This window comes from Camellia sinensis, chromosome 9 (assembly GCF_055761805.1).
Source record: "Camellia sinensis isolate YWXY chromosome 9, ASM5576180v1, whole genome shotgun sequence".
NCBI classification, from domain to species: Eukaryota; Viridiplantae; Streptophyta; class Magnoliopsida; order Ericales; family Theaceae; genus Camellia; species Camellia sinensis.
Genome location: NC_138969.1, coordinates 195,633,668 through 195,661,309, shown reverse-complemented (window position 1 = coordinate 195,661,309; position 27,642 = coordinate 195,633,668). Strand labels below are relative to the sequence as shown.

At 36.8% G+C, this 27,642-nt stretch overlaps 1 protein-coding gene across 1 annotated transcript; it reads left to right on the top strand.

Annotated features, from left to right (window-relative positions):
- The first annotated feature begins 1,063 nt into the window (after window positions 1-1,063).
- LOC114308730 (uncharacterized) lies at window positions 1,064-27,075 on the top strand. Its single transcript, XM_082888350.1, has 5 exons — window positions 1,064-1,085; window positions 2,639-2,891; window positions 7,252-7,380; window positions 7,461-7,651; window positions 26,798-27,075. The coding sequence occupies exons 2-4, from the start codon at window positions 2,697-2,699 to the stop codon at window positions 7,647-7,649; spliced, it is 513 nt and encodes a 170-aa protein (XP_082744476.1). The 5' UTR covers window positions 1,064-1,085; window positions 2,639-2,696; the 3' UTR covers window positions 7,650-7,651; window positions 26,798-27,075.
- The last annotated feature ends 567 nt before the right edge of the window (window positions 27,076-27,642 follow it).

Here is a 27,642-nt window from a genome sequence, read left to right as displayed (position 1 = left end):
GGATTTTTTTTTTTGGTATGTGAGAGAGAGAATAAGATATTTGAAAATTTATTTTAAAGAAAAATTAAATTTTAAATATTTAAAATTTGACATCTTTGTTTTTCTATTATGGTGAATTGTTTCCTATATTTAGTGGCAACATAAATATGCATTTTGAAAAGAATTAGTATATTTTCTTTTTAAAATCCATAAATTATAGAGTAATTAGAGTTTTAGTTTTTTATATGAGTAAATGAAGGCTAATCAATGGAAAATTTTAAAATTATTTGAAATTAAAAAAATTAAGAAATTTGACATGGCATGTTGGAGCTCTCATAAGGATTGTGGTAAAAAATTTCTTTTTACTTATATAATATATAGATGTGAAAGATTTTTAAATTTTTTTTCAATCTTAAATTTTGTAAGAGAAGATTCAAAAAAAATGAAAGATTCAAAAATAACTAACCTTAGTCTCATCACCTAATTCACACCCATGAGGGAATTTTTATTTTATTTTATTTTATCTTTTTTCTTAACCTCTGCTATCAACTCGTTTAGCAATTAACTATTCAATGTGTTTGGTTTTAATTTTCTGAATTTATTTTTTTCAAAGTTGAATTTTTCTTCTCATATTTTTGTATTTGTAGTGAATATTTTTAAAATTTTAAGTTTTTTTATTTATTTTATTAGATGTACCTTACTTAGATATATTTAAAAATTAAAATATTTGTAAAAAAGTATTTTAAAAAATTAATAAATACAAGAAAACATAAAAAAATGTACTGAATTTTTTTTATTTTTCTTATGTTTTTAATATTTAGTGAATTGTTTAAATTATTTTCACAAATATTATACTTTTTAAGTATATTTATGTTAGATATATATAAAAATAAAAAAAATTATTTAAAATATTAAAAAATTCACAAAAAAAATGAAAAACAAAAAAATTTAATTTTTTAAGAAGTGAATTCTTAAAAATCAAAATCAAAATCAAATTTTAATTAACAAAAAAAGTAATATAATTAAATATTTTATTTTAGTGACTATTTTAGGTCAAATAGAACTACAAATAGCCGTCTCCAAAACTCAAATTCCTCAAATACCTCGTGTATGTTTGGTTTGCATTTGGGAGATGAGTTTTAAAAAAAAAAAATTTAAAAAATTGTTTGGTTTGAGTTTTTCTCAAAAAATTTCTAAAATCACTTTCTCTCTCTTACACATCAATCAATCACTTTTTCTCTCTCCTCTCTCTAGGAATGGCAACGGGCTAGCGCGGGGCTGGGGATCACCCTCCCCGTCCCCGATCCCCGATGGTCGAATTTTTCCTAGCCCCAGCCCCGATCCCCGACGGGGAACCTATTACTGCCCCCACCCCTGCCCCCAACGGGGATCTAGTTTCCCCGACCCCGAGCATTCCCCGGCTAAAAAAAAAAAAAAAAAATTTAAAAAATACAACAACATCATCATCATCCGAGGCAAATCTGAAACAGATCTAAAAACAAAAAAAAAAAATTGTGAAACAGATCTAAGACAGATCTGAAACAGATCTGAAAAAAAAAAAATCAGAAAATACAACCATCATCCGAGATAGATGAGATCTGAAACAGATCTAAAAACAAAAAAAAAAATTGTGAAACTGATCTGAAAAAAAAATTTCAGAAAACTGATCTGTGAGCGGTGGTGGTGGTACGAGCTAGACAGCGGTGGTGGTCGGGGACGTCGAGAAGGGAGGGAGTGGATGAGAGACGCGGTGTGGTGGCGGTGGATCTGTTAGAGAGAGAGAGAGAGAGAAGCCAGTGAGCTAGAGGGAGATGAGAGACGCAAACGATGTAGAGAAGAGAGAGGGATGAGATCAGAGGGTCAAAGTCAGTGGTTGGTTTATATATATAAAAAGGGTAAAGTCAGTGGCTTAGTTAGTGGCTTTTATATATATATATATATATATATATATATATATATATATATATATATAAGGGTAAAATCGTAATTTAATATCGGGGATAAATCGGGTCGGGGATCGGGGACGGGGCCGGGCTGGGTATGGGGTTGGGACACTGATCCCTGTCCCCGGCCCGAATATGTTCGGGGATTGATTTTTAAATACCATCCCCGTCCCGTCGGGGGTATTTTTCGGGGAAAACCCGCACAATTCGGGGTCGGGGGGTCGGGTCCCCATCGGGCCGGTTTCAAATTGCCATCCCTACCTCTCTCATTCTCAATCACTTTTTCTCTCACACACATCTACTCAAATTCTCCCAAAATATCAAATCATCCCAAACTCCAAAAAAAATAGGGCAAATTACATATACACCCCTCGAGGTTTGGCTAAATTACAAATACCCCCCTGAGGTTTGAGAAATTACGAATTCCCCCCTGAATGCTATATTTGCATAAGAAATTAGGGGGTAATTTGTTATGAAATATAAACCTCAGGGAGTAAATTGTTATGAAAATACAAACCTCAGGGGGCGGGATGTAATTTCCGAAACCTCAGGGGTATCTGTAATTTAACCAAACCTCGAGGGATGTATATGTAATTTGCCCAAAAAAATAACTCTCCCAAAATATACAACCAAACAAACACAAAAAAATTTCTAAACTCTCTTCCTAAATTTTTTTTCAAAAACAACTCTCCCAAAAACAAACCAAACAAGCCCTCATCTTCATCTTTCTTTCACTAACCCTAACCTAAAGTCACCTTCCAAAATCTGTCAAAGATGTCTGCTATTCGTACCTCTGGATCCGAAACCTCTCCGGAACAAAAACAACCATCGCCGAAAACGCAGAAATTGGGTGATGATGATGACAACAAGGTTAAATTGTTTCCCTTCAAGGGTTTTGAGATAGAACAGCAATTTGAGATGACGCGTGAGGATAGTTTGAGGTACAACAAACAGGTCAAGGAGAGCGGGGTACGTGTGTGTATATATATATATATTACAACATTTATAAATTAAAATTTGTGCAATATTTCTTCTTAATCTCTTGATTTTATTTTGATAACTTGCTAATAAGAGTTAAGAACTTGGAATTTGAAGAAATTAATGATAAAAGTTGGAGATGTCTTATTGATTGTGTTGCTTTTGTGATTGAGAGTTGGACCTGTGTGGCTACGGGGTGTAAAGACGGGAAAAAAAGAAGAAAAAACAAATGAAAAGAGAGGGTATTATTATTTATTTGGTTGTTAGTGATAATTAATTAATTAAATGCATTACCATTTCTAGTCTAATTAAATTACTATATTCTTTGGTTTGGAACTTGTGTAATTAAATTAGAATAAGGACATACAATCAGAAATTTGTGCAGAATTTCTATGGAGAAAGATGTGGCTTCTTGTAGTCCTCTCATTACCCATCAAAACACCAATAATGCTATGCCCATAGAGGATCAAACATAGGACCAAGCACAAAAACTGCAGGGCTGGACGGCCGTCCAGATGACTGGGTGGTCAACCGGATGACAAGATGATAGCCGCAATCGACAAGATGAGAGCCACGGACCACGGTCGATAAGCTCTGGCCAATCGACCACCTGGTCATTCGGATGGTCGTCCGGTCCTGCAGTTTTTGTGTTTGGTCCTCTGTGTGCATAGCATTACTGATCGAAACACCCACTATTGTCCCTCATTATTTCGCAAATGCCATTGACACATCATTTTGAATGTTTTATTCTATGAATTCTACTTTTGTAAATCAGTTGCCATTAAATTAAAATTGATTGTGTTGGAGACTTTAATCCCCAAACCTGGTGGCCCGACAAGGCCATGCGACCTTCATTTTAATTTTAATTTTTTGTTGTGAGATACACCTTATGTATGCATCATTGTAGCAAGATATTTCATGTCTCCTCTCTCCTTAGCCAGTGGACTTTTGACAAGTGTTTAGGTTGAATAGTTGGTGGCCAAGCCTTGCACCTTGTGGTCTTTCTTTTGTATCTAATTTATGTACGAGTGATGCAACATCTCATTAATTTTGGACCTTTAATACCAACTCCTAATGACATGACAATCATTCATTGAATAATTTTCATATTTTAGTGGGATTTTCGAATGGTGTAATTTATAATACTTCACTAGGTGTTGATTTGGTGGTACAAAATTAGGGGTGGCAAAACATTTTCCTTTCTGTACACAAAACAGGAGGCAGCAACCTCTCTGTCAGCCGAGAGGCTTTCCCTTTCTCATTTTCAGCTTCAGCTTTTTCTCTTCCTTGACTGATCTCCCACCCATGGGATTTACTTGGAGTTCCTCTCAAAATACAAGAGAAGGAAAGAGAGGACAACCCTCAAACCCCTCCAAACAACTTGAATCTGTGGGGTTCTTTCCTTTCCCCCGTTGGGTTTCCTTCTATTTTTGCTCCATTTTAGCAAGAAACCATCTCATATATGCTTAACTGGCCTTACACTAGTTTCTTTAGTCTCACATGGAGCAATAAGAAGCTACATGGAGCTTAGAAGCGTGAGGTTATTAGTGGAGCAATTGAAGCTCAACCTTACAGGAGATCTCCTCTAATTGAAAAAGGGTTTTCACCTCACTACCCAACCTCCTCCCTTGATTTTGTAATTTTGATTAAAGCTTCTTCAAAGGTAGGGATTCTTTCCATTTTTTACTTTAGAAACATGATTAGGGCTTTAGTTTTTAAACTGTATCACTAGCATGAGTTGTATTTCATAATTTTGATACTCTTCAAGCCTTGCCTTTGTATGGATATTTTCCATGATTGAAATGCTGTGTAGTCTCTTTTATTGATTTTTGTTAGAGAAAATCTAATTTTCTTGAGCTAGTCAAGACTAAAATCTCATCTTGGTGTTAAAATGCTATTTTTTGCTTCAAAACCCTAAAATTTAATGAATAATGATCTGCATATTGTTATGTCTTGTTCAAACTTGAGAAATTGGTAAGTATTAAATTAAAGATTTTGATATTGTAATGTTTAAAAGTGTACTCCTTACCAAATTTAATGATTTTTAGTACAAAAATCATGTTGATTAGCTAATTTTGGAAAATGAAAAAATATTAAAGGGTGTAAAATTTGGGGAATTGGTGTAGTTAGTTTAATCTTGATTTAACATTGCTTAATTAAAAGGAGTGTATGATTTAAAGTAGATTTGGTTTTTTTAATATATTTTATGAGTTGGGTTTGGTTACTAGTTTCACTAGTTTAAGGCTTTAATTGATATTTTCATGCTTTATGTTAATTATATGAGCTATTTGGAATATTTGATGACTTTTGAGATATGAAGGGAAAAAATGGTAGTTTTGGTCATTGGACAAAGAGAGAATTTTATAAATATTTCATATTATAGCTACAAGGGTATTTTGGCAAAATGGTTAGAAAGAGAAAAATTGTGAAATTTGTCTAAGTGATAAGGTGGGAAGGTAACTAAGTGTTGGACTATCTAGATTTATTGATTTCGTTGCTTAGTTGATTTTTGGGCATGTCCCGGTATTGTTTATTTTATGGGCTTGGCCCAAGTTATAGGCGTATAGCCAATATTGTGGTTCAGTAAGCTTGACGGAGATAGATAGTAGTACCCCTACTTGCGTGTTAGACTAATGGACAATGTGCAGTTTAGAGGAAAAGTACCCTCTTGTGGTATGAAAATGAAGTTTCTTTTTAACACGCAGCTAGGAGTGAGCCCGGGGAGTGTTTAGGGTAACACCTAGTATGTGTTATATTATGGCTTGGACATAGTCTAAGAAGCACAAACACTAATAAAAATGTGGTGTGTCCATGTCGGATACGGATAGTTGTTGAACATTTCCTGACACTCTTCCAAACGTGGCTTAATTTTTTTAAAAAATTTAGATTTGGACACTCTTCGAACACTTGGAGGACACACGTGTCCATTACTTAAACACACGTATCAATTGATTATACGCATATGAAACTAATTATAAGTTTGAACAAAATAACTTAGAATACGATAACAAAAGAAAAACAATGTCAATTTATTGAAATTAGTGTTATATTACATTTATTTATTGTCCTGGAATGATATATTCATATCTATGACATAATAAATCTATAAAATTATGTATTCTGCTCATGTTCCCAATGTGTCGTGTCTTGCATTTTTTAAAAATACCACGTTGGCGTGTCCGTGTCATGTCAGGTGTCCGTGCTTCTTAGGACACGGTTTGTGTTGGCAAGGTTGGGTTATTGCCTTGTTGGCAGGTAATTGACACCTTGTTGGTGATCGATTTTGAGTTTCTCTATTTATTTAGTTTACTCAGTGTGAGTTAATTAAAGCGAAATAGACTTAACGAGATTAATTATCTGAATCCGAGAGTTGGCATTGCATTTGCATTATATGCATTGTATCACCACACTTGCATATCTATAAAGTAATAATATGAGATTATTATGGTGAGCTAGTCTGTTGCTCACCCCCTACCATATAGGTGGTACTGGTGGAAGTCCTCGGGCTTGAGGGTAGAATTGCTTGTTTTGTTGTATTTTTTATTTATTTATTTATTTATTTTTTTTGTAATGGTTGGATCGTAGTGTTTGGGGGGTCTGTGTGCTCTTATTTTGTTGTACTCCATTTGATGGAAATATGATCTATAATATTATGCTGCATGTATGTCATTTCATTCCATTGGGAAACTTACACTAGTGAGTTGGGTCAAGTATTTGAGTGAATTTTATTTTCAAGTAAGGAAAATAAGTAGTAAAATTGATGAACGAAGTCATTTTTTTAAAATTCAGGAATGATGTGGATTATGTTAAATATAAAATTGAATCTTCAAAGATAATAAAATGATGAAGTTTCTCAAAACTAGTGAAGATCAGTTTCGGACACCATTTATATACTTAATTCATGATTTTAGTACTTTCAATCGAGTTATTTAAATGGGTCGTTTTGTGAGACAAATTGGATTTTTTTTTTTTGTCTAAGTTAGGAAATGAATACATTTTGGCACTAATGATGGACATTGGACCTTTTTTTTGATAAAACAATTACACTAAGGTATTAGTTTCCGCCTAAATAACTTCTCAAAATCTGAGGCGTGGCAGTTTTCTTTAAAAGTGGGTTTTGATTTGATATTACATTTTTATCCCTTTATGGTAAAGAAAACAAATGTAAGAATGAGTCATCTTGGCATGAGTCATCAGGTTTTCATATATGATAGTATTCTGTATATACATTATATTATATGTTATATATATAATTATCATTTTATTTTATTTTATTTTTTCTTAATTAACTGTCTCTCTCATCTCCTGTATCATATTTCAATTTTCTGCTATATCTTGTATATTTGTACAGGGGTTTGATGTTGAAGCTTTCCACCCTTGTTCCTATTGTGTTATACGACCTTTGAAATTAAACAAGAGACTTCGTAAGAAGCTTGAACGCTATTCAAAGAGGGCAATTGCCGAATTCAACTTGAAAAATGTATGTGGAGTTGTGTTTGTGTTTTTTTAATTGTTATCACTCGTATTTACTCCTATTGAACTTTTCTTCTTAAAATGCAGAGTACAAATTTCCAGTTTGTGAAGGTCCACAAGGCAAATGCACGGGTGGTCAGTGGCCTGGTGTATTATATTACGTTTGCTGCCAAGGATCCTGCTGCTACTGAATTTGAGATCTTCCAAGTTTCTTTGCATGCTCCTATAGGTGCAGACATAAAGATCCACCTTTGTCAGATTAAACCAAAGGCTTAGAGGTTTGATAATTTGTTTCTTCATTGCCTTGTAGTTTTAACGCTTAGTTATAGATTGTTATTGGATAGTTCTATATTGTTGTTTTGCACTACTATTCATTTTTGTTCTAAGAATGTCTTTGATCTTTGGAATTGCATGCTGTGGTTTATTTGGTTGGATAGAGATTCAAGAATTTTCGATGATAAATATGAACTTTAGGAGTTGTATGGGATAAGATTTGTTGTTTATCTTCTTCTTTTGTTTTTTTTTTTTGATAATATTGGGCTCGGAAGATATTTCAACTCTCGAAGAAATCATAAGAACTTTATATCATTGGTCATCTAGGAAGATTTTTTTTCTTATATATATTTGTTGTGTTTGATGGTACTTGCATGCAACACTATGGTGGTTGTTTGTTTGGTTGAGTAGTTGAGCTTTCTTTGTTCGTCATGTAGGTTTTGATTTGTTTAAGTTCTTTTGCTATATATCTATGTAGTGCAATAGTAATGGAAATTCCAATGTTTGAGCTACATCTAATTCTGTGCGGATGAATCTTTTTTTGGGACATGAATGTGTTAGCTTATTTGAATTTGAAGGTTCATTGGATGTTGAGTTTTAGAGAATAGAGAGAACTGGGTGGGGCAGATGTGTTAAGTTAGGGTTGTGGCCAAGATGACAGTAAGTTCTGCAATGATAGTAATTATCAATGTTGATGGTTGTGAAGTTAATAAAAAAAATAGACTTAATGCTAGGGGTGTAAAATGGCTTGCCGGCCTGAAGCCTGTCCGAGGCCGAACCCAGCCCGAACCCCGGGCATATGACTGGCCTGTGTGTTTTTCTGACCCGGCCCGCTCAAGGAGATTTTGCACGAGTGGGCTGTTCTGAGCCGTTTTTACACCCCTACTTATTGCAAAGATGAATCTGGAGATGATATTGGGAAGGTGATTGGAAAAGAGTTGCTTAATTTTTATATTTAATGTTGGTGTTTGAAGCTGCTGGTATGCAGCCATTGAGATGGGCATTGTTTGGGGTTCTGATGGGTGTTTTGGTTGACTGACACATGATAGGATATATTTAATATGTTTGTTTTTTAATTGTAATGGTAATGGTCTGGAGAAGGTGCCATTGAGGATTTTATGTATAATAATATGAGATTATGCATATTTCTATGGTAAACTCAAATTACTAAATAGTTTTCTAGGTGAATGTCCGACTAAACATGTCTGACTCATATCCCATACTCTTACCCACCGAAGTGTCGAGTGTCTGGTACGAATACATTATGCATTACAGAGTCCTTGTAAGTAACATAGATCGACTTCAAATTATACAGTAGATAACACTATGCTTGCTGGAAATTTGTGTTAATGCATAGAATATGATAGTGGTGTTGGTGGTAGATAGTGGCATGTATAGAATATGATAGTGGTGTTGGTGGTAGATAGTGGCATGTATAGAATATGATAGTGGTGTTGGTGGTAGATAGTGGCATGTATATAATATGATAGTGGTAGATAGTGGTAATATATAATATGTAAGTGACATATAATGGGTTATAATGATGTTTGTAATATCTCCTATATAAGGAGTGTCATTTGGTCTTGTAAAATAAGAAGTTTTGAATATAACAGAAATATATTCCTTCTTCCTCATATTTTCGGAGTTCTTCTTCCTCATATTTTCTAAGTTGGTATCAGAGCAACAAAAAACGCAGCAGCCCTAAAACCGTCATAGCCATGTCGGAAGTCACGTCCGAAACCACTTCAACCCCTGCCGCTGCCATTCCGGTGAAAACGTCCAACTCTCACTCTGTCCAAATCACCACCATCCGCCTAAATGGTGATAATTTTCTCCGCTGGTCACAATCTGTCCGGATGTATATCCGTGGGCAAGGAAAGATCGGTTACATCACTGGTGACAAGAAGGCTCCTGCTGTTAATGATCCGCTGTTCGACAGTTGGGACGCTGAAAACTCCATGGTTATGACATGGTTGGTCAATTCTATGGAGGAGGATATAAGCTCTAATTACATGTGCTATCCTACTGCACAAGAATTGTGGGATAATGTTAGTCAGATGTATTCTGACCTAGGAAATCAATCTCAAGTTTTCGAATTAACTTTGAAGTTGGGAGAGATTCGTCAAGGAGATGATTCCGTCACCAAATATTTCAATTCGTTGAAAAGGTTGTGGCAGGATCTTGACATCTTCAACACATACGAATGGAAATCGGTTGACGACTGCAACCACCACAAGAAAACTGTGGAAGACAGCCGTATTTACAAGTTTCTTGCCGGCCTCAACATTGAGTTCGATGAAGTGCGAGGAAGAATTATTGGCAGACCTCCTCTCCCATCCATTGGCGAAGTATTTGCCGAAGTCAGAAGGGAAGAGAGCCGAAGGAGCGTCATGCTTAAGAAAAAAGGTACTGGTGAATCAATTGAAATTTCTGCTTTAATTAGCGATGCTGCGGCCAACAAGGCTGCAAATTACCAGCGCAGGTTTGATGATAAGCCACGGGTCTGGTGTGATTTTTGCAACAAGCCTCGCCATACACGAGAAACGTGTTGGAAGATCCATGGCAAACCTGTCAACTGGAAAAGCAGCAAACAAGGAGAGAAGAATCGTGGCTTTCCTACCGCTAATGAAGCCGATTCAGGTCCCTTCAACAAAGAGCAGATTGATCAACTCTTAAAGCTGATAAAATCCAACTCCTCATCCGGTACTCCTAGTGTTTTGTTGGCACAAACAGGTAGAAATCCTAAAGCCTTCTCTTGCCTAAACTTCTCTCCGTGGATCATAGATTCCGGTGCCTCCGATCACATGACTAGTTTTTCCCATTTATTTAGTACCTATTTCCCTTGTTCTGGTCATGACAAAATCAGAATAGCCGATGGTAGTTTTTCACCTATTGCAGGAAAAGGATTTATTAAACTAACTGAGAAAATTAATCTCAATGCTGTTCTTCACGTCCCCAACTTAGCCTGTAACCTTTTGTCTGTCAGTAAACTATCTAAGGATTCTAATTGTCGTGTTACATTTTTTGAATCCCATTGTGAATTTCAGGACCAGAACTCGGGGATGATGATTGGGCGTGCTAGGATGCTTGAAGGTCTTTACTACTTTGATGAAGTACCTGTTAGTAATAAAAAAGCTCAGAGCTTTAATAGTACTAGTTCAATCTCTGTTCGAGAAAAAATAATGCTATGGCACTATAGGCTAGGACATCCTAGTTTTCTTTATCTGAAACATTTATTTCCAGAATTATTTCAAGGGATTGATTGTTCTTCTTTTCATTGTGAAAGTTGCATTTTTGCAAAATTTCATCGCTCTACTTATTTGCCAAAACCTTACCAGACTTCCAAACCTTTTTATTTGATTCATAGTGATGTTTGGGGCCCTTCTAAAATCACTACTCTTTCTGGTAAAAGATGGTTTGTTACATTTATTGATGACCATACCCGCTTATGTTGGATTTATTTGATGAATAAAAAATCTGACGTGAAAAATTTATTCACAAATTTTTACAATATGATTGAAAACCAATTTCAAACCAAAATTGGTATTTTACATTCTGATAATGGAACAGAATATTTCAATGAGCAGTTGGGTGAGTTTTTAGAAAAAAAGGGAATTTTTCATCAATCTACATGTCGGGATACCCCTCAACAAAATGGCATTGCAGAACGAAAAAATAAACATCTACTTGAAGTTGCACGTGCTATAATGTTTTACATGCATGTTCCTAAATATTTATGGGGTGAAGCAATTTTAACAGCCTCTTATTTGATAAACAGAATGCCTACAAAGGTGTTAACATACAAAACACCTTTCGATTGTCTCAAAGCTTTTTTTCCTGACACGAGGTTGTTTTCTGATTTACCCGCCAAAGTTTTTGGATGTACTGCCTATGTTCATGTTCCTAGTCACTTTCGTTCAAAACTTGACCCCCGTGCTATAAAATGTGTTTTTTTGGGTTATTCCTCAAACAAAAAGGGGTATAAGTGTTTCGATCCTCAAACCAAGAAATTTCATGTGAGTATGGATGTGTCATTTGTGGAAACAAAATCCTATTTCCCCAACACTTCTCTTCAGGGGGAGACAAGTGGAGTAGAAGACCGTTTTTGGGATATTTCTATCCCGCTCCCCAATGTCATTTATCCTACACAAAAACCACATCTGTCTGATAATGATCACTTAGGAGAACCAAGTTCTATGGTGCCTAGTCAAGAAGATTCTTGTTTAGGGGGAGAAGTACTACAAAATGATCTAAATCCTGAGCTTCAGGTTTATACTAGGAAGCGATTTCATCTGAAGAATAATGACCTGAATGTCCATCCTAATGACCCGAATGTCCACCCGAGTTCTGACATCGAAATTTTAGGTAATCCTATTCCTTCTATTTCCGACCTTGATGTTCCTATAGCAATTAGGAAAGGTGTCCGAAATTGCATTAAACATCCTATTGCAAATTACCTCTCCTATCAAAGACTGTCTAAAAACCATAGAGCTTTCACATCTAGGATTTCACACTTGTTTGTTCCAAGAAATATACAGGAAGCATTGGATGATCCGAATTGGAAATTAGCAGTCATGGAGGAGATGAATGCTTTAAGGAGAAGTGGTACTTGGGAGATAGTTGATCTACCCAAAGACAAGAAAACAGTTGGGTGTAAATGGGTGTTTACGATAAAATGTAACGCAGATGGAAGCGTTGAGAGATACAAGGCGAGACTGGTGACTAAAGGCTTCACTCAAACTTATGGGATCGACTATCAGGAGACGTTTGCTCCTGTTGCTAAAATAAATTCCATCAGAGTACTGTTATCTCTTGCAGTAAATTCAGATTGGCCTCTACATCAACTTGACATTAAAAATGCATTTCTCAATGGTGATCTTGAAGAGGAGGTGTTCATGAGCCTACCGCCGGGATTTGAGCAGAGACTTGGAAGCGACAGAGTATGCAGATTGAACAAGTCATTATACGGACTCAAACAATCACCAAGAGCGTGGTTTGAACGCTTTGGGAAGGCAGTTATCAGTTGTGGCTTCTCGCAGAGTCAAGCAGATCACACAATATTTTATAAACATTCAAAAAACAGTAAAATTGCAATTTTGATTGTTTATGTTGATGACATCATTTTAACTGGTAATGATGAAGCAGAGTTAGCAGCCCTCAAAGAGAAACTCGCAAAAGAATTTCACATTAAGGATCTGGGAGCTCTCAAGTATTTCCTCGGAATGGAATTTGCAAGATCCAAGGAAGGTATATTCGTTAATCAGAGAAAATATGTTCTTGATCTCCTTGGAGAAACAGGTATGCTTGGTTGTAAGATGGTGGAGACTCCGATCGAGCCTAACTTGAAGTTACAAGCTGCTAAGGCTGAAGAAGTCAAAGAGAGGGAACAATATCAGCGACTTGTCGGGAAATTGATTTACTTGTCTCATACGCGGCCTGATATTGCCTTTGCAGTCAACATGGTAAGTCAGTTCATGCACTCACCAGGGGCAGAGCACTTTGAGGCCGTTTATAAGATCTTAAGATATTTGAAAGGAACTCCAGGGAGAGGCTTACTGTTCAAGAAACATGGACATCTTCAAGTTGAAGTATACACAGATGCAGACTGGGCAGGAAGTGTTACAGACAGGAGATCAACATCCGGATACTGCTCCTTTGTAGGTGGGAACCTAGTTACATGGCGGAGTAAAAAACAGAATGTGGTAGCTAGAAGTAGTGCAGAAGCAGAGTTCAGAGCTGTTGCCCATGGAATCTGTGAAGTAATGTGGATTAAAAGAATTCTTGAAGAATTAAAACTTTCTCACCCGACACCTATGAAGGTCTATTGTGACAACAAAGCAGCTATATCTATAGCTCATAATCCAGTTCTACATGATCGCACAAAACATATAGAAGTGGATAAACATTTCATCAAGGAGAAAATCAATGCTGGCATAATCTGTATGACCTACCTTCCAACAGGTGAACAATTAGCTGATGTGCTAACGAAGGGACTACACAAGAAGCAATTTGATAAGCTGACTAGCAAGCTGGCTATGGAAGATATCTTCAAACCAGCTTGAGGGGGAGTGCTGGAAATTTGTGTTAATGCATAGAATATGATAGTGGTGTTGGTGGTAGATAGTGGCATGTATAGAATATGATAGTGGTGTTGGTGGTAGATAGTGGCATGTATAGAATATGATAGTGGTGTTGGTGGTAGATAGTGGCATGTATATAATATGATAGTGGTAGATAGTGGTAATATATAATATGTAAGTGGCATATAATGGGTTATAATGATGTTTGTAATATCTCCTATATAAGGAGTGTCATTTGGTCTTGTAAAATAAGAAGTTTTGAATATAACAGAAATATATTCCTTCTTCCTCATATTTTCGGAGTTCTTCTTCCTCATATTTTCTAAGTATAACACTATGCTTTTGGGATTTTTTTATGCATTAAAATTTGACATCAAATGTGTAGCTAACAAACTAAAGGACTTGAGGAGGAACTAACACCATAGTAACGCCAAGGGGTTGGAAGAAAGAGTGGATTGGTGAGAACTTACAGCAAGTGAGTGATATGGGGACAATTTAGTATCAGTAAGAGTTTCAAAGAAGTAAAATAGCAGCTTTGTGTATGAGAATTTTGCTGTTTGGGTTCTACCACTGTTTATATGCAAGGCGACTTTTCAGTCTGGGGCAGTTGCCTGTGCACGAGACAGTTGCCCAACACTATTTTCTCCTTAGCGTAGAAGCCTAGAATTCCCACACGTCATTGACTTGGCTATATCATAAGAAGCCCAAATTGTAGGCGCTATCTTTTTCTCTAGTGGAATAAAGGTGATCATAATTACATTAGTGTGAGCATACTAGTAGAGCATTTAGCGAAGTCTCTAGTTCTAGCCACCAATCCATGTAGCTCTATATATTTTGAGTAGGTTAAGCTACCTTGGAAGGACAGTAGTTTGGATTTTATTCAACGCGCTTATAGCCCATCGGATCATGAGCCCATTTAAATCTCATTGGAATGTACCCAATGCCGAAGTCAGTCTTTTCTTATCACTCAATACTATTACATGTGAGGGTTCTCGAGTGTACCTGCTTGAGGCTATGGCCACCATTTGGAAGAGGTAATACCACGTCATCTGTCCATTATTTCATGTCATGTGATCGCTTTTCCATTTGTATGGGTGTTTTAGATATTTTAGTGGTGATCCACAGAATGAAACTAGATCTGTACCTTTTTTTGTTTGCTTAGGAGGATGAATGGGGCAGAACATTGTGATTCTGCAATTCTTTCATTTAGCCCTGCTGCCTGCACAATATTTTAGCAAAATGATATTGTAATTATGACCTGGGGACAAGTTTTTTTAGTTTGAAAGGAGTTGACATGATATGTCAAAAGAAAGGTGAGTGATTGCTTCATGTGGTTAACAACTTCTAGATATGAGCAGGTTACATAATGTAGAAGACCTATCAGAAAAATTCCTCAAGAGTAGTTTTCCAGAAATTGTTCAACAAACAAGCTTTTTTTGTTTTCGGAAAATATACCCTTAGGGTTTTCATGGTAGGTAAGGGGACCGATTAGATGTTATCACTTAGGATGAACCACATACGGAGCATGGATGAAAGGGACAAATGATTCAATCAGCTTTCTATTGAAGAGGGGTAAATTTTGATTAGGAGGAGCTCAACAATCCTCCGAATATCAGTTATCTTGTCTTTGTCCATAAGTAAAAATAGTCCCAAGAGAATAGGTTGGCGATTGAATTTTTGAATGGCAACTATTTTGCACAATGACTTTATTTTTGGATTCTCTGTGTACTCACCTTCGCGGGCAATTTAGTCTTCTACACTTCTTGGGCAGTGTGGTAAACTATATTGTAGGTTTTCAATAGGGTTCCATATCGTTATTCTTTTGGATCCATATAGTTATTTTTTTGGATCCATATAGGGTTCCATGTTTTTTTAGTAACTTTTTGGCTTTTTGGCTAAAATATGATGTAAAAAAAACTAGCATGTTTGGGATGACTTTTTGGCTTTTTACGAAAAGATGTGCAAAAAATAGAGAGAAAATGGAATCTTTGACTTTTTAGTATAGGTTGTTGGCTTTTTGGCTTTTTTAGTAATTTTTTGACTTTTTGGCTTAAAAAGTCACTTGCCAAATGAGGCCTGACTATCTATCATGACCCAAACCCGTCCCTATAGGTTTAGCGTGTAACCGGCCAGTAATTTGATATTACCAAAGGCCTACTTGACTGTAATATAGTAAGACAGTAAAAAGGGGCTGGCAGAAGCCAATAATTTATAAACAATTATGTCCAACGAGCTATGAGGATTAGATGAATAATAAACTTTCATATATATAAGTCCATAACACACTTTTATACAAAACAAAAGCATAAGTTAGGGAATTAAATCTCAATACCAAAAGAAACTGTATTAACAAAAGTCACAAATCATTCTTAGTATCATAATCACAATTTCAAACGGGTGAATTTGAAGCACCCAAAAAGCCTTAACACATGACGGTTCGGAACCCCGCAGTAAGGCATAGTAGTTGGCTTGATAAAATAGGGTTCGGATCAACGCCGCTAAGTCCGATCCGGTGCTTGTTCACCTGCATATATATAATAAACAGCAAGCTGGAGCCCAGGGAATAACAAATGTGTATAGGGGTTATTAACGATGTCCTTACACAGTAATTGAAACAGTCAATTCAGTAGTACACTTTCTCAATCAGTATCTCATAATATTATAGTCATTGGAAATCATAGCAGTCATACGTGGTACATCCAATAGTAGAATAGTAAAATTGTAAAATGACCAAACAGTCATTTGATGGCTATCAATACAATAAACAGTAGTTCTAACAATTGAAACTAACAAAGATCTCAGTAGCAGTAGCAGTAGCAGTAGCAGTAGCAGTAGACAGTAGCAGTAGGTAGTAACAGTATGCTATGGATGCCACAAATATATTTCATAAAATAGAACAATCATTCATTCAGTAAACAGTATCATTTCAAAAAACAGTACAGTTTATCGATCAGAAAATAATTATAATTGAACTTATCTTTATAACATTGTTACTCACAGTGGGCTCCGTGAAATACGCATTAAAGATGTGGTGTCCGACCTAAACAAACAAATTCAAGCATAACAACTCAATACACAGTTCATTCAGTCAGTCGATTTGTTATTTACTTATTCGGTTCTATTTGTTGTCCACTCGTTCGGTTCTAATTTTTGTTCTTTACTTCTTTCATGCCTATAATATGCATATGAATGCAAATACATGTGAAAATCATGTAAACGGAGGCACGGAAGGTAGAAAAGTGAAGTGAAAACAGAGCTGGGACCAACCTGACTTTGCATGTGCGGCGGGGTCACTGGCCACACGTGCGGAAAGGTCACCAACAGTATGCACACTCAAGTCTATCTTGTTTTCCGCACGTGCGGGACCCTAGGCCGCACATGCGGAATTGGGTTTCATCTAGTCCGAAAATCAGTCTAAGTTTGAAGCTCCAATTTTGCAAATTCCAACTTCAATTTCATGCATTTCACTCCCAAAATTAGCTTGAAAAACAACCAAAACTTGAATTTACAATATCAAATGTAACCCACAACTTTGAATTAAACTTTAATTTCCATGCAAGAGTTTTAATTATTGAATTAATATGTCAATTCATAACACTTGAAATCTTGAGCTTCAAATCCCTTGAAATTTCCCTTCAATTTTGAAGGTCCATGCAAGAAAATGAATGTATGATCATGAAGTTCAAGAAATTATGCCATGCATGGTGAATTTAGGAGCTAACTTAGACAATTCTTCCATACTAAGACATGCATGTCCTAAGCTCCTAAGAACATGAGCAAAACTTCTAATTAAGCATCAATTCATCCTAATTTAAGCTTTAATCTTTGAAGATGATGAATGTACAAGTCTCAATTTCAAGAATGTGGAGAGAAATGCCTACCTTGGTTGATGATTTGAGAGAATTCAAGACAAATCTTCTATCTTCCTCCTAAGCCCTTCTCTTCTTCTTTGAGCTCAAACTCTTTTGTCTCTAGACTCTCTCAAATGTTGTCTCTACATCCTCCACTATCTCTCTCTCTCTCTCCTCTTCTTGTGTTGATGACTAGCTTAGAAAGTGTAATTAAGCTCTAATCTTGCCTTAATTAATTAGTATGAGGTTAAACTAAATTAAGACAAATTTATCCAAATCTACACTAGACTACACTTAATTATACCAATGTGGATTAGGTTCTAATTACCTATCCAGTTATTTGATTCTAACTTGTTTAAATTACTGATTCAGACACGTTCAATTATCTCTTGTTCTTATCTGTTCACAATAACAATACAATGCATATCACACATGGCACAATAACTCAATTCAAATAATCACATGGCACTTAATAACACATAATCACGTAATTAGTGCAAATCACATAATTAATTTAGTTAATCAAGGAGGTGGCTATCACATTCTCTCCCCCTTCGGACGTTTGGTTCTCCAAACTTAATTACCTTCCTCCGAAATGAAAATAGGATCTAGTGGAAAGAGGTCCGGATATTGTTTCTTCATATCATCGTCCCTTTCCCAACTCGCATAAATGCCACCGTGATTTTGCCAGTCCACTTTCACTAATGGTATTTCTTTGTTGCGCAACCTCTTGATTCGACGGTTAACAATCTGAATAGGCTGTTCTTCATACGTTTAATCATCCTTCAAAAGCACGTGGGTAGGCTCAATGACATGGAAAGGATCTCGGAGATAATCCCGCAACATAGAAATATGAAACACATTGTGCATATGCTCCATATCGGGAGGGTGAGCTACTGCATATGCCACTGGATTAATCCTCTCAATAATTTCATACGGCCTCATGTACCTTGGTGCCAACTTGTCCTTGGCTCCAAAGCGAGTCTGCCTTTTTCATCGGTGTTACTTTAATAAAAACATGGTCGCCCACTTCATATTCCCTATCTTGCCTTTAAACATCCGCATAATTTTTCTGTCGACTTTGTGCAGTTTTCAATCTTTGCTGGTTCAATTTCACTTTTTCTGTCGTTTCTTGCACAATTTCAGGCCCAAGTAAAGGTCTATCTCCGACTTCGGCCTGACAAATCAGTGATCGACATTTTCGGCTATATAAAGCCTCGAAAGGTGCCATGCCAATGTTGGAATGGAAACTGTTATTGTAAGCAAATTAAGCTAGAGGTAAATGGGTTTCCCAATTTCCTTAAAAATTTAGAACACGCATACGCGACATATCCACCAGAGTCTGTATTGTTCTTTCTGACTACCCATCAGTCTGTGGATGATATGCACTGCTCAATCTCAATTCAGTTCCCAATGCCTTTTGTAAACTTTGTCAAAATCTCGATGTGAATTTTGAATCCCTATCAGAAACAATTGACACAGGAACTCCATGCAATCTCACAATCTCATTAATATAAATTGTAGCCAACTTATCAACATTATAGAATGTTTTCACAGGTAGGAAATGAGCAGATTTAGTCAAACGGTCAACAATAACCTAAATTGAATCCATACCTCAATTGGAGCGAGGTAGTCCAACAATGAAATCCATAATAATATGTTCCTATTTCCACTCTGGTATTGGCTGTTGTTGGAGCAATCCTGCGGGTCGTTGATGCTCGGCTTTGACTTGTTGGCATTGTAAGCACTTAGACACAAATTCAGCAATTTCCTTCTTCATTCTCGGCCACCAAAAATTCAGCTTCAAGTCTTGATACATTTTTGTATTCCCTTGGTGGATAGAGAATTTTGAACTATGGGCTTCTTGCAAAACTCGCTTTTTCAACTTAACATTATTCGGTACACAAAATCTTCCATGGAATTTTAACACACCATTGTCAAATTCAAAGTCCGGCCTCGGTTTGGATTCTCGTTCATCAATAATCTTTTTCAAAAATTCATCTTCTTGTTTTTCTGTAATCTCCTCAAGAATTGCTGGTTGAGCAGAAATAGCAGGCAAAGTCCCACCTTCTCGCGAAACAATTTCAACTCCAAACCTTTCCATGTCTTGTATAATTCTCTTTGCCTGGTGAGTAGACATGTCAAGTTCCCAATTGATTTCCGGCTAAGTGCATCAGCAACAATATTGGCTTTCCCCGGATTGTACAAGATTTGCAGGTTATAATCTTTTATAAGTTCCAACCATCTTCTTTGCCTCATATTCAACTCTTTCTGGGTGAACAAATATTTCAAGGTTTTATGGTCGGTGTAGACGTCACATGTTGCCCCATACAAGTAATGAAGCCAACTCTTTAATGAAAATACCATTGCTGCGAGTTCAAAATCACGTGTTGGATAGTTCTTTTCATGTGGTCTCAGTTGTCGGGAGGCATATGCTATCACTTTTCTATTCTGCATCAATACACAACCCAATCCCTTATAAGAAGCATCACTAGAAATAGTAAACCCATCCGTACCTGAGGGTAAGGTGAGAATCGGTGCAGTTACAAGTCTAGTCTTTAATTCTTGAAAAGTTGACTCTCTCTGATCAGTCCACTCGAATGGTACCCCTTTCTGAGTCAATTTTGGAGAAGTCTTTCATGAATCTACGATAATACCGGGCCAAACCCAAGAATCTTCGAACTTCTGTAACATTGGTTGGTCTAGGCCAAGTTGCAATTGCCTCTATTTTCTGTGGATCAACTGAAATGCCATCTTTATTTATCACGTCTCAAAAACATAACACTATCAAGTCAGAACTCACACTTAGTCAATTTAGCATATAACTTCTCTCTCAAGGTTTGCAAAACAATTATCAAGTGATGTTCGTGTTCCTCTTTTACTTTTAGAATATATCAAAATATCATCTATAAAAACAACAACAAAGTCATCAAGGAATGGCTTGAAAATTTTGTTTATTAGATCCATAAACACAGTAGCAGCATTAGTAACCTCTAAAGACAAAACAAGAAATTCGTAATGTCCATACCTTGTTTTGAAATCAGTCTTTTCTATGTCTTCAGCTTTGACCTTCAATTGGTGGTGTCCGTGGTGGTATTCAGATCTAAGATTGATTTTGGAGAGGACTTGCGCCCCTTGCAATTGGTCAAATAGATCATCAATATGAGGTAGCGGATGCTTGTTCTTCATTGTCACCTTGTTCAATTCACGGTAATCAATACAAAGCCTCAATGAACCATCCTTCTTTTTCACAAATAAGACTGGAGCGCCCCTTGGTGACATACTAGGTTTGATAAATTTTTTGTCTAACAGGTCTTGTAATTGGATTTTCAGTTCCTTCAATTCTGTAGTTGACATCCGGTACGGAGTTTTGGAAATCGGCTATGTACCCAAAATCACCTTAATAGTGAACTCAATCTCCCTGTCAATCAAATCTCCTGGCAAATCATTTGGAAAAACATCCGGGAACTCTGACTATAGGGACACTGTCCACATTACCTTTATCATCAGTAGGCACATTCAGTGTACAACACAAATATTCCCTACAGCCCTTTCTAATCAATTTGCATGCTTCATGGATGAAATCAAATGTGGGGGAGGTACAACACCAACTCCGTTAAATGTAAATTTAGGCAATCCAAGTAGACGGAAAACAACTTGTTTAGTTACACAGTCAATTGTAGCATGATACTTCGATAACCAATCCATTCCCAAAATTATGTCAAAATGGTCAATATGCAGAGGTAACAAATCAACATATAAAATCATGTCTCCAACAATTTCACATGTAGGATACATATATACGCAAGTCATGGAGCCCCCAGTAGGTGAAGACACAGCTAATAGATAATTCATGGGTTCTAATGGTCTAGTTAATTTTCTCGAAAAAGCATGTGATATAAATGAATGCGTAGACCCGGAGTCAATCAAGATATAAGCATTTTGAGCACAAATAGGGATTATACCTGGCACTACTATCTCAATATTTTGCACATCTCCTGGTACAAGTGCAAAAACTCGGCCTTGCCTCAAAGTTTCTCTCCCTGTAGCTTTAGAATTGGGTTTTGGTGTGGAGGCTGATGCAGCTGCACTTGCTATGGGTCTATTAGTACTTTGAGATGCGAGAGGACAATCTCTGACCATGTGGCCCACCTTGCCACACCTATAACATGCCTGGAAATTTTGTAACAAACCCCTTTATGTCTTCTGTCACATTCTGGACAAGGCGGTGTAGAATTATTCCCTTGACTGGAACTACTCGTCGACCTCGTATTCTGTTTCTTATTCAGTGAGTTGTTTCGGCTCTTCTTGAAATTAAATCCTTGTCGTTTACCCCTCCAATCAGTCATTGGTGTCTTGGCTTGCTTTAAGGCTGCAATATTTGCCTCAAACATGATAGCTCGATCAAGAACATCGACATACTTTGTCAATTTAAGAACATTCACCTGGTCAAGCACTTCAACATTTAGTCCACCCTCAAATTTTCTGGCTTTCTTATAATTAGTATCCACCATGTGGTGCATATCAGGCGAGCTTCGTGAATTTAGCTTCGTATTCAGCCACAGACATAGTACCCTGCTAACTGTTCAAACTTGAATACTTTGCGGTCACGGACACACTGATGGAAATACTTTTCATAGAATGCTTCTTTGAATTGAGCTCAAGTTAGTGTTGTTGTTATCGTGAATAAGCATCCACCATCGCCTTACTTCTTCTTGTAAAGTGAAAGTTGCCAATAACACTTTTTGTGCCTCCGAGCACGGGAAAATTTCAAACAACTTTTCAGGCTGTAGGATCCATCCCTCGGTTTTATTGGCTCAAGACCTCCTTGAAACGTTGGTGGCTTCATTTTGTTGAACTTTTGTGTTAGGGCTATGATGTCATCATTGTTGTTTGGCTCAACTTGCACTGGTGGTGGAGGAGGAGGTGGGAGCTGTTGATTCTATTGTTGTTGTCTTAAAGATTTAGTCAATAGTTTAACCATCCTTTCCAACCATGCATTTCTTGCTTCTGATGATTCAGTTTCATCTACATTTCTTGTAGTCTCCATTGGTCTATATAAAACATTGTAATAATAAACATAGGAAAGATGGTTCTTCATTCATGTTATTATATATCAAATCCACACATTCACACATGCTGATGTAATGTCCCTATTTTCTTTCTAGGACATCCTATACCTCATTTGGACGCGTGTGTGCGGTATAACTCGTGTTCTGATACCACTCTGTCACGATCCAAACCTGCTTCTATAGGTTTAGCGTCGTAACCGGCCAGTAATTTGAGATTACCAAAGGCTTGCTTCACAGTAATATAGTAAGACAGTAAAAAGGAGCTGGCGGAAGCCAATAATTTATAAACAATTACGTCCAACGAGCTATGAGGACTTAGATGAACAATAAACTTTCATATATATATATATGCAAGTCCATAACACACTTCTATACAAAACAAAAGCATAAGTTAGGGAATTAAATCTCAATACCAAAAGAAACTGTATTAACAAAAGTCACAAAACATTCTTAGTATCATAATCACATTTTCAAACGAGTGAATTTGAAGCATCCAAAAAGCCTTGACACATGACGGTTCGGAACCCCGCAGTGAGGTACAGTAGTTGGCTTGACAAAATAGGGTTCGGGTTGACGCTGCTAAGTCCGATCCGGTGCTTGTTCACCTACAATTATATAATAAACAGCGAGCTGGAGCCTAGTAAATAACAAATGTGTATAGGGGTTATGAACGATGTCCTTACACAATAATTGAAACAGTCAATTCAGTAGTTCACTTTCTTAATTAGTATCTCATAATATTATAGTCATTGGAAATCATAGCAGTCATACGTGGTACATCCAATAGCAGAACAGTACAGTAGGTCTTAAAGACCAAACAGTCATTTGATGGCCAAAATTCTGATCAACGAGGGGTGAAACTGGGTTGCGACGGTGGAGATGGGAGGTGGGGTTGCAATGGCGGTTAGGTTGGGTTGCCGGTTGGGGGCTGCAGAAAAGGTGGTCATGGCCGCCGCGAGGTTGTGGAGGTTGTTGCTGGTGATGATTGCGGCGACAGTGAGAGCTTTTAGGGTGTTTGTTGCGGCGGCGGTTGTAGACGGCGGCAGCAATCATGTCAGTTGGAGGTGAAGAAACTAGGGTTTGAAAGGTTTGGGAAGAGTGGATGGTAGAGATGAGGGTAGGAATGGAATTATAGAAATTGTAAAAAAATAAAATGAAACTTTTTGAGGGTGCAAGGAGTTAGTTTTGTGGTGTAAATAGAATTACCCCAATGTATTTTCTCTAAACTTTAAGGGTGGCTAGTATAATTTAACCCTTGTTTATGCAAAAATGAGATTTTTGGACTGATGGCCAAAATGCCTTTCCTTCCCCTTTTCTTCCCTTCGCTTCCCCTTTTTGTCGCTTCCCTCCTACCGCCACCCTCTGTAACCTCATCACCACCCCATCCCCTATTTTTTTTTTTTTATTTGGTGCTAGAAACCTCAACCTCCACCCTTTGCAAATTTGTCACCCCACTCCCTTCTTTTTGTTCTTTGCATCACAAACCCTAGCCCAGACTCCTTCCCTCGCCTTGACCTCCTCCCTGTCGCTGCTAAACCCTAGATCTAAAACCAAAGATCTAGGGTTTTTAGATCTGGGGTTTATGGAAGGAGGATGAAGAGAATGAGAGAAAGAGGAGAAGGAGAAGAAGAAGAAATGGGCGGCTGCAATGGGTGGTAACTAGGGCTGTTCATGGGTCGAGTCAGTTTGAGTTTGTTGTTGAACCGTCAACCGAGCCAACCACTTCAGGTGGAAAGAAATGGCATCTGATTTCGATTGAGTATTGTTCTAAACCGCAAAGTATCGGGTCACGGTTTTCATAGTCAAAATCGGTCGGTGCACATACAAAAAACACAGACATGAGAGAGAGAGAGAGAGAGGGAGAGAGAGAGAGAGAGAGAGAGAGCCTGAGGGTTGATTGGTTAAATGGTTGGTGGTGTTGTGAATAACCCTTGTCCATAGACTCAAAGGAGCTCTGAGAATGGTATGGGTCCATAGACTCAAAGGAGATTTCAGAGGGGTATGGGAGGTTGGGAGATCTGAAAGGTGAGGGGGAGATCTGAGGAGGGAGGGGAGGGCGAGAGGAAAAACTAGAAAGAAAGAGGAATATGGAAACAATGAAGCAATCTTGCAGCAACGATGACATGGATCTCGTAGCAGCGGCGAAGCAGTGATCAAAATGTATTCAATGAAGATTGATAAAGAGAAGAAAATAAAATGAAAGAGATGAGAGGATATACTTGCATCTCACAAAAGAGGGTTAGAAATATGAAAATGAATCAAATGAGGTCAGAGTAAGGAGAGAGAACAATATACAAAAATAATTAAAAAATGAAAAGACTAGTCTCTAATTAAGAAGAACTAGCTCTCTTGTCAAGAAAACATAAATCATATACAAAATTAAATAAAAGTGAGAATAGGGAAAAAAAAATATAAAATAAAATTGAAATGAAAGGACTAGGTAGCTAGCTTTCTGACTAAGAAGAACTAGCTCTCTTACCAACAAACACAAGTTCCATACAAAATTAAATAATAGTTCTTTAGTTCCATAAAAAATCGAATAAAAGTAAACTAGCTCTTTCACCAAGGAAACACAAAGTCCTATATGAAAAGAATAAAAAATAATAATGATAAAAAAAGAACAGTGCATCTACCTATGGCATCTATAATGTTCTTATTAATAAAATTCGGTCGGACGGTTTCAATGAATAAAATTACTGTAGGCCCAACAGTCGATCGGGAATCTGAACTTTTGTTATTCTCATACCCGCTCCCAATTGAATCAATGTTTGAAATCGACTGTAGGTGCGAGGGTTGGACTGGGTTGGGCAGGTTTTCCGAGGTGGACAAAATTCTGATCAACGAGGGGCGAAACTAGGTTGCGACGGTGGAGATAGGAGACGGGATTGCAATGGCGGTTAGGTTGGGTTGCCGGTTGGGTTGCTGCAGAAGAGGTGGTCATGGCCGTAGCGAGGCTGTGGAGGTTGTTGCTAGTGACGATTGCGGTGACAGTGAGAGCTTTTAGGGTGTTTGTTGTGGCGGCGGTTGTAGACGGCGGTAGCAATCGTGTCAGTTGGTGGTGAAGAAACTAGGGTTTGAAAGGTTTGGGAAGAGTGGATGGTAGGGATGAGGGTAGGAATGGAATTATAGAAATTGTAAAAAATAAAATGAAACTTTTTGAGGGTGCAAGGAGTTAGTTTTGTGGTGTAAATAGATAGAATTACCCCAATGTATTTTCTCTAAACTTTAAGGGTGGTTAGTATAATTTACCCTTGTTTATGCAGAAATCAGATTTTTGGACTGATGCATGCAAAAATCAAATTACACTATTGTGTTACGTATCTATTATGTAACCATGGCAGACACTCCATACTTGTGTAATTGTACGTGTCGGACATGTCCAATTAGATACACCTCACCAAGCATATCCAGAAATTTAAATTTGTTGCCTAAAATATTCTTGATGATTGTCGGGTTGTGTAGGTTCGGTGTCTGACATGACATGCTCCACCTTCTTAGAAGTGTCTGTGCTTTTTAAGTTTGGAACACCATTTTGCAGTAGGAAATAATTGAGGAATATTTGTGAAGTTTTGAATATATAACTGTGTTTTCTTGTCCTAGAATTTGGAGATTACATGAATTCAAAGGTTAGACACACTTGGAGATTATAACTGTGTTTTCTTGTCCTTTGTCTCCATGAAATGTGCTATATGGATACAAAAGAGAATTCAATTATTCTGTTGTTTATATGGTTTCTACCTGTTCTTGATAATAAAAATTAGCAATCAAATTAAGCTATATTGAAAGGGATTAAGAAACAAGCATCTTCATTCTTGCGGTTGGGTTCTTGTGTTTGATGATAAGTTACTGATAGGAATGGTTTTGATGTGATTTGCTTAACAAATGTCAAATAAGAATGTGTCCTTTATTGATTTGAGCACATGATGGGAATAAATTTAGATTGGATAATATGCAACGATATGTAAATCAATGACTGCATTTAATTAAATATTAGAGAGCTTAAATAAAATTGGAATTGCATAAAAGATGGATAATATATGAAATTGAAAGGCTGGAAGATCTTATAATTGTAGCAGCTTTTATGGATGAGATGTAATTATAGTAGAATTCAGTCTGTGCATGTAATTGACACTCGTGCTTATTTGCAGGTTATGGAAGATGTCATGAGAGCAATATGTTTAGGGAAGGTTTAATGCAGCAATATTTGGGTGAAAGGGACCGCACTATGTTTACTGATGGATTTATAAGCTTTTGTTTCTTGAGAGTTTAGGATTGTTGGTGCCTACAAACTAAAGCTTAACTATGCATATTGATAGTTACAAAAGATGATTGATTTTTATCTTTTGAGATCTTCTATTTTCCCCTCCTGGTTGGGTTGTTATCCAATTTCTCAATGCTATACTTGCTGATGTTCTTATGCTGTGTATCTGCTTCTGTTGTGTTTCGTTGTGCTTTATAGTGCTCCTGATGGTGTTCCTGCTCTTGCTTTTGTTAAGTTGGATGTAGTGATCTTTGCTGAAGTTTGGTCCTTTTGTCGCTCTGCTCTAGTCCCATGTTTTTCATTGTGTTGCTTTTATGTCCTAGGTTATTATGCTCTCTGTATCATGTGTGTTTGGGTTATGGATTTTGGATTGGTCCGTATGTCCAAATATCAACTCTACGGTTTCTCTTATAGTCCAATAATGTTGTTATTCTAGCAGGAAAAAAAAGGGAGGTGCAGCAGCAAAACACGATTTAAGCACCAATTAATTTGATCCAGGGCTGGTCCGGAGATTTATGAGGCTTTAGGGGACTTTGAAAGTGGGGCCCTCTTATATATATTTTTTTATAAAAAAAATTATGGATAAAATAATAAGTTACCAATAAGTTTTTTATTATTTAGTAATTACAAAAAGTTTCTTTAAACATAATCATTAAAATTTATTTTCATACATTAAGATACGAAAAAATATTACAAAGATTCAAAAAAGATAAAATAGGATTTTGTTTTATA

Excerpts from the sequence above, each read along its gene's own strand:
- LOC114308730 (XM_082888350.1), top strand. The coding sequence starts at position 2,697 with ATGTCTGCTATTCGTACCTCTGGATCCGAAACCTCTCCGGAACAAAAA. Across the intron at positions 2,892-7,251 it reads AACAGGTCAAGGAGAGCGGG|GGGTTTGATGTTGAAGCTTT; the intron begins GTACGTGTGTGT and ends ATATTTGTACAG. Across the intron at positions 7,381-7,460 it reads CCGAATTCAACTTGAAAAAT|AGTACAAATTTCCAGTTTGT; the intron begins GTATGTGGAGTT and ends CTTAAAATGCAG.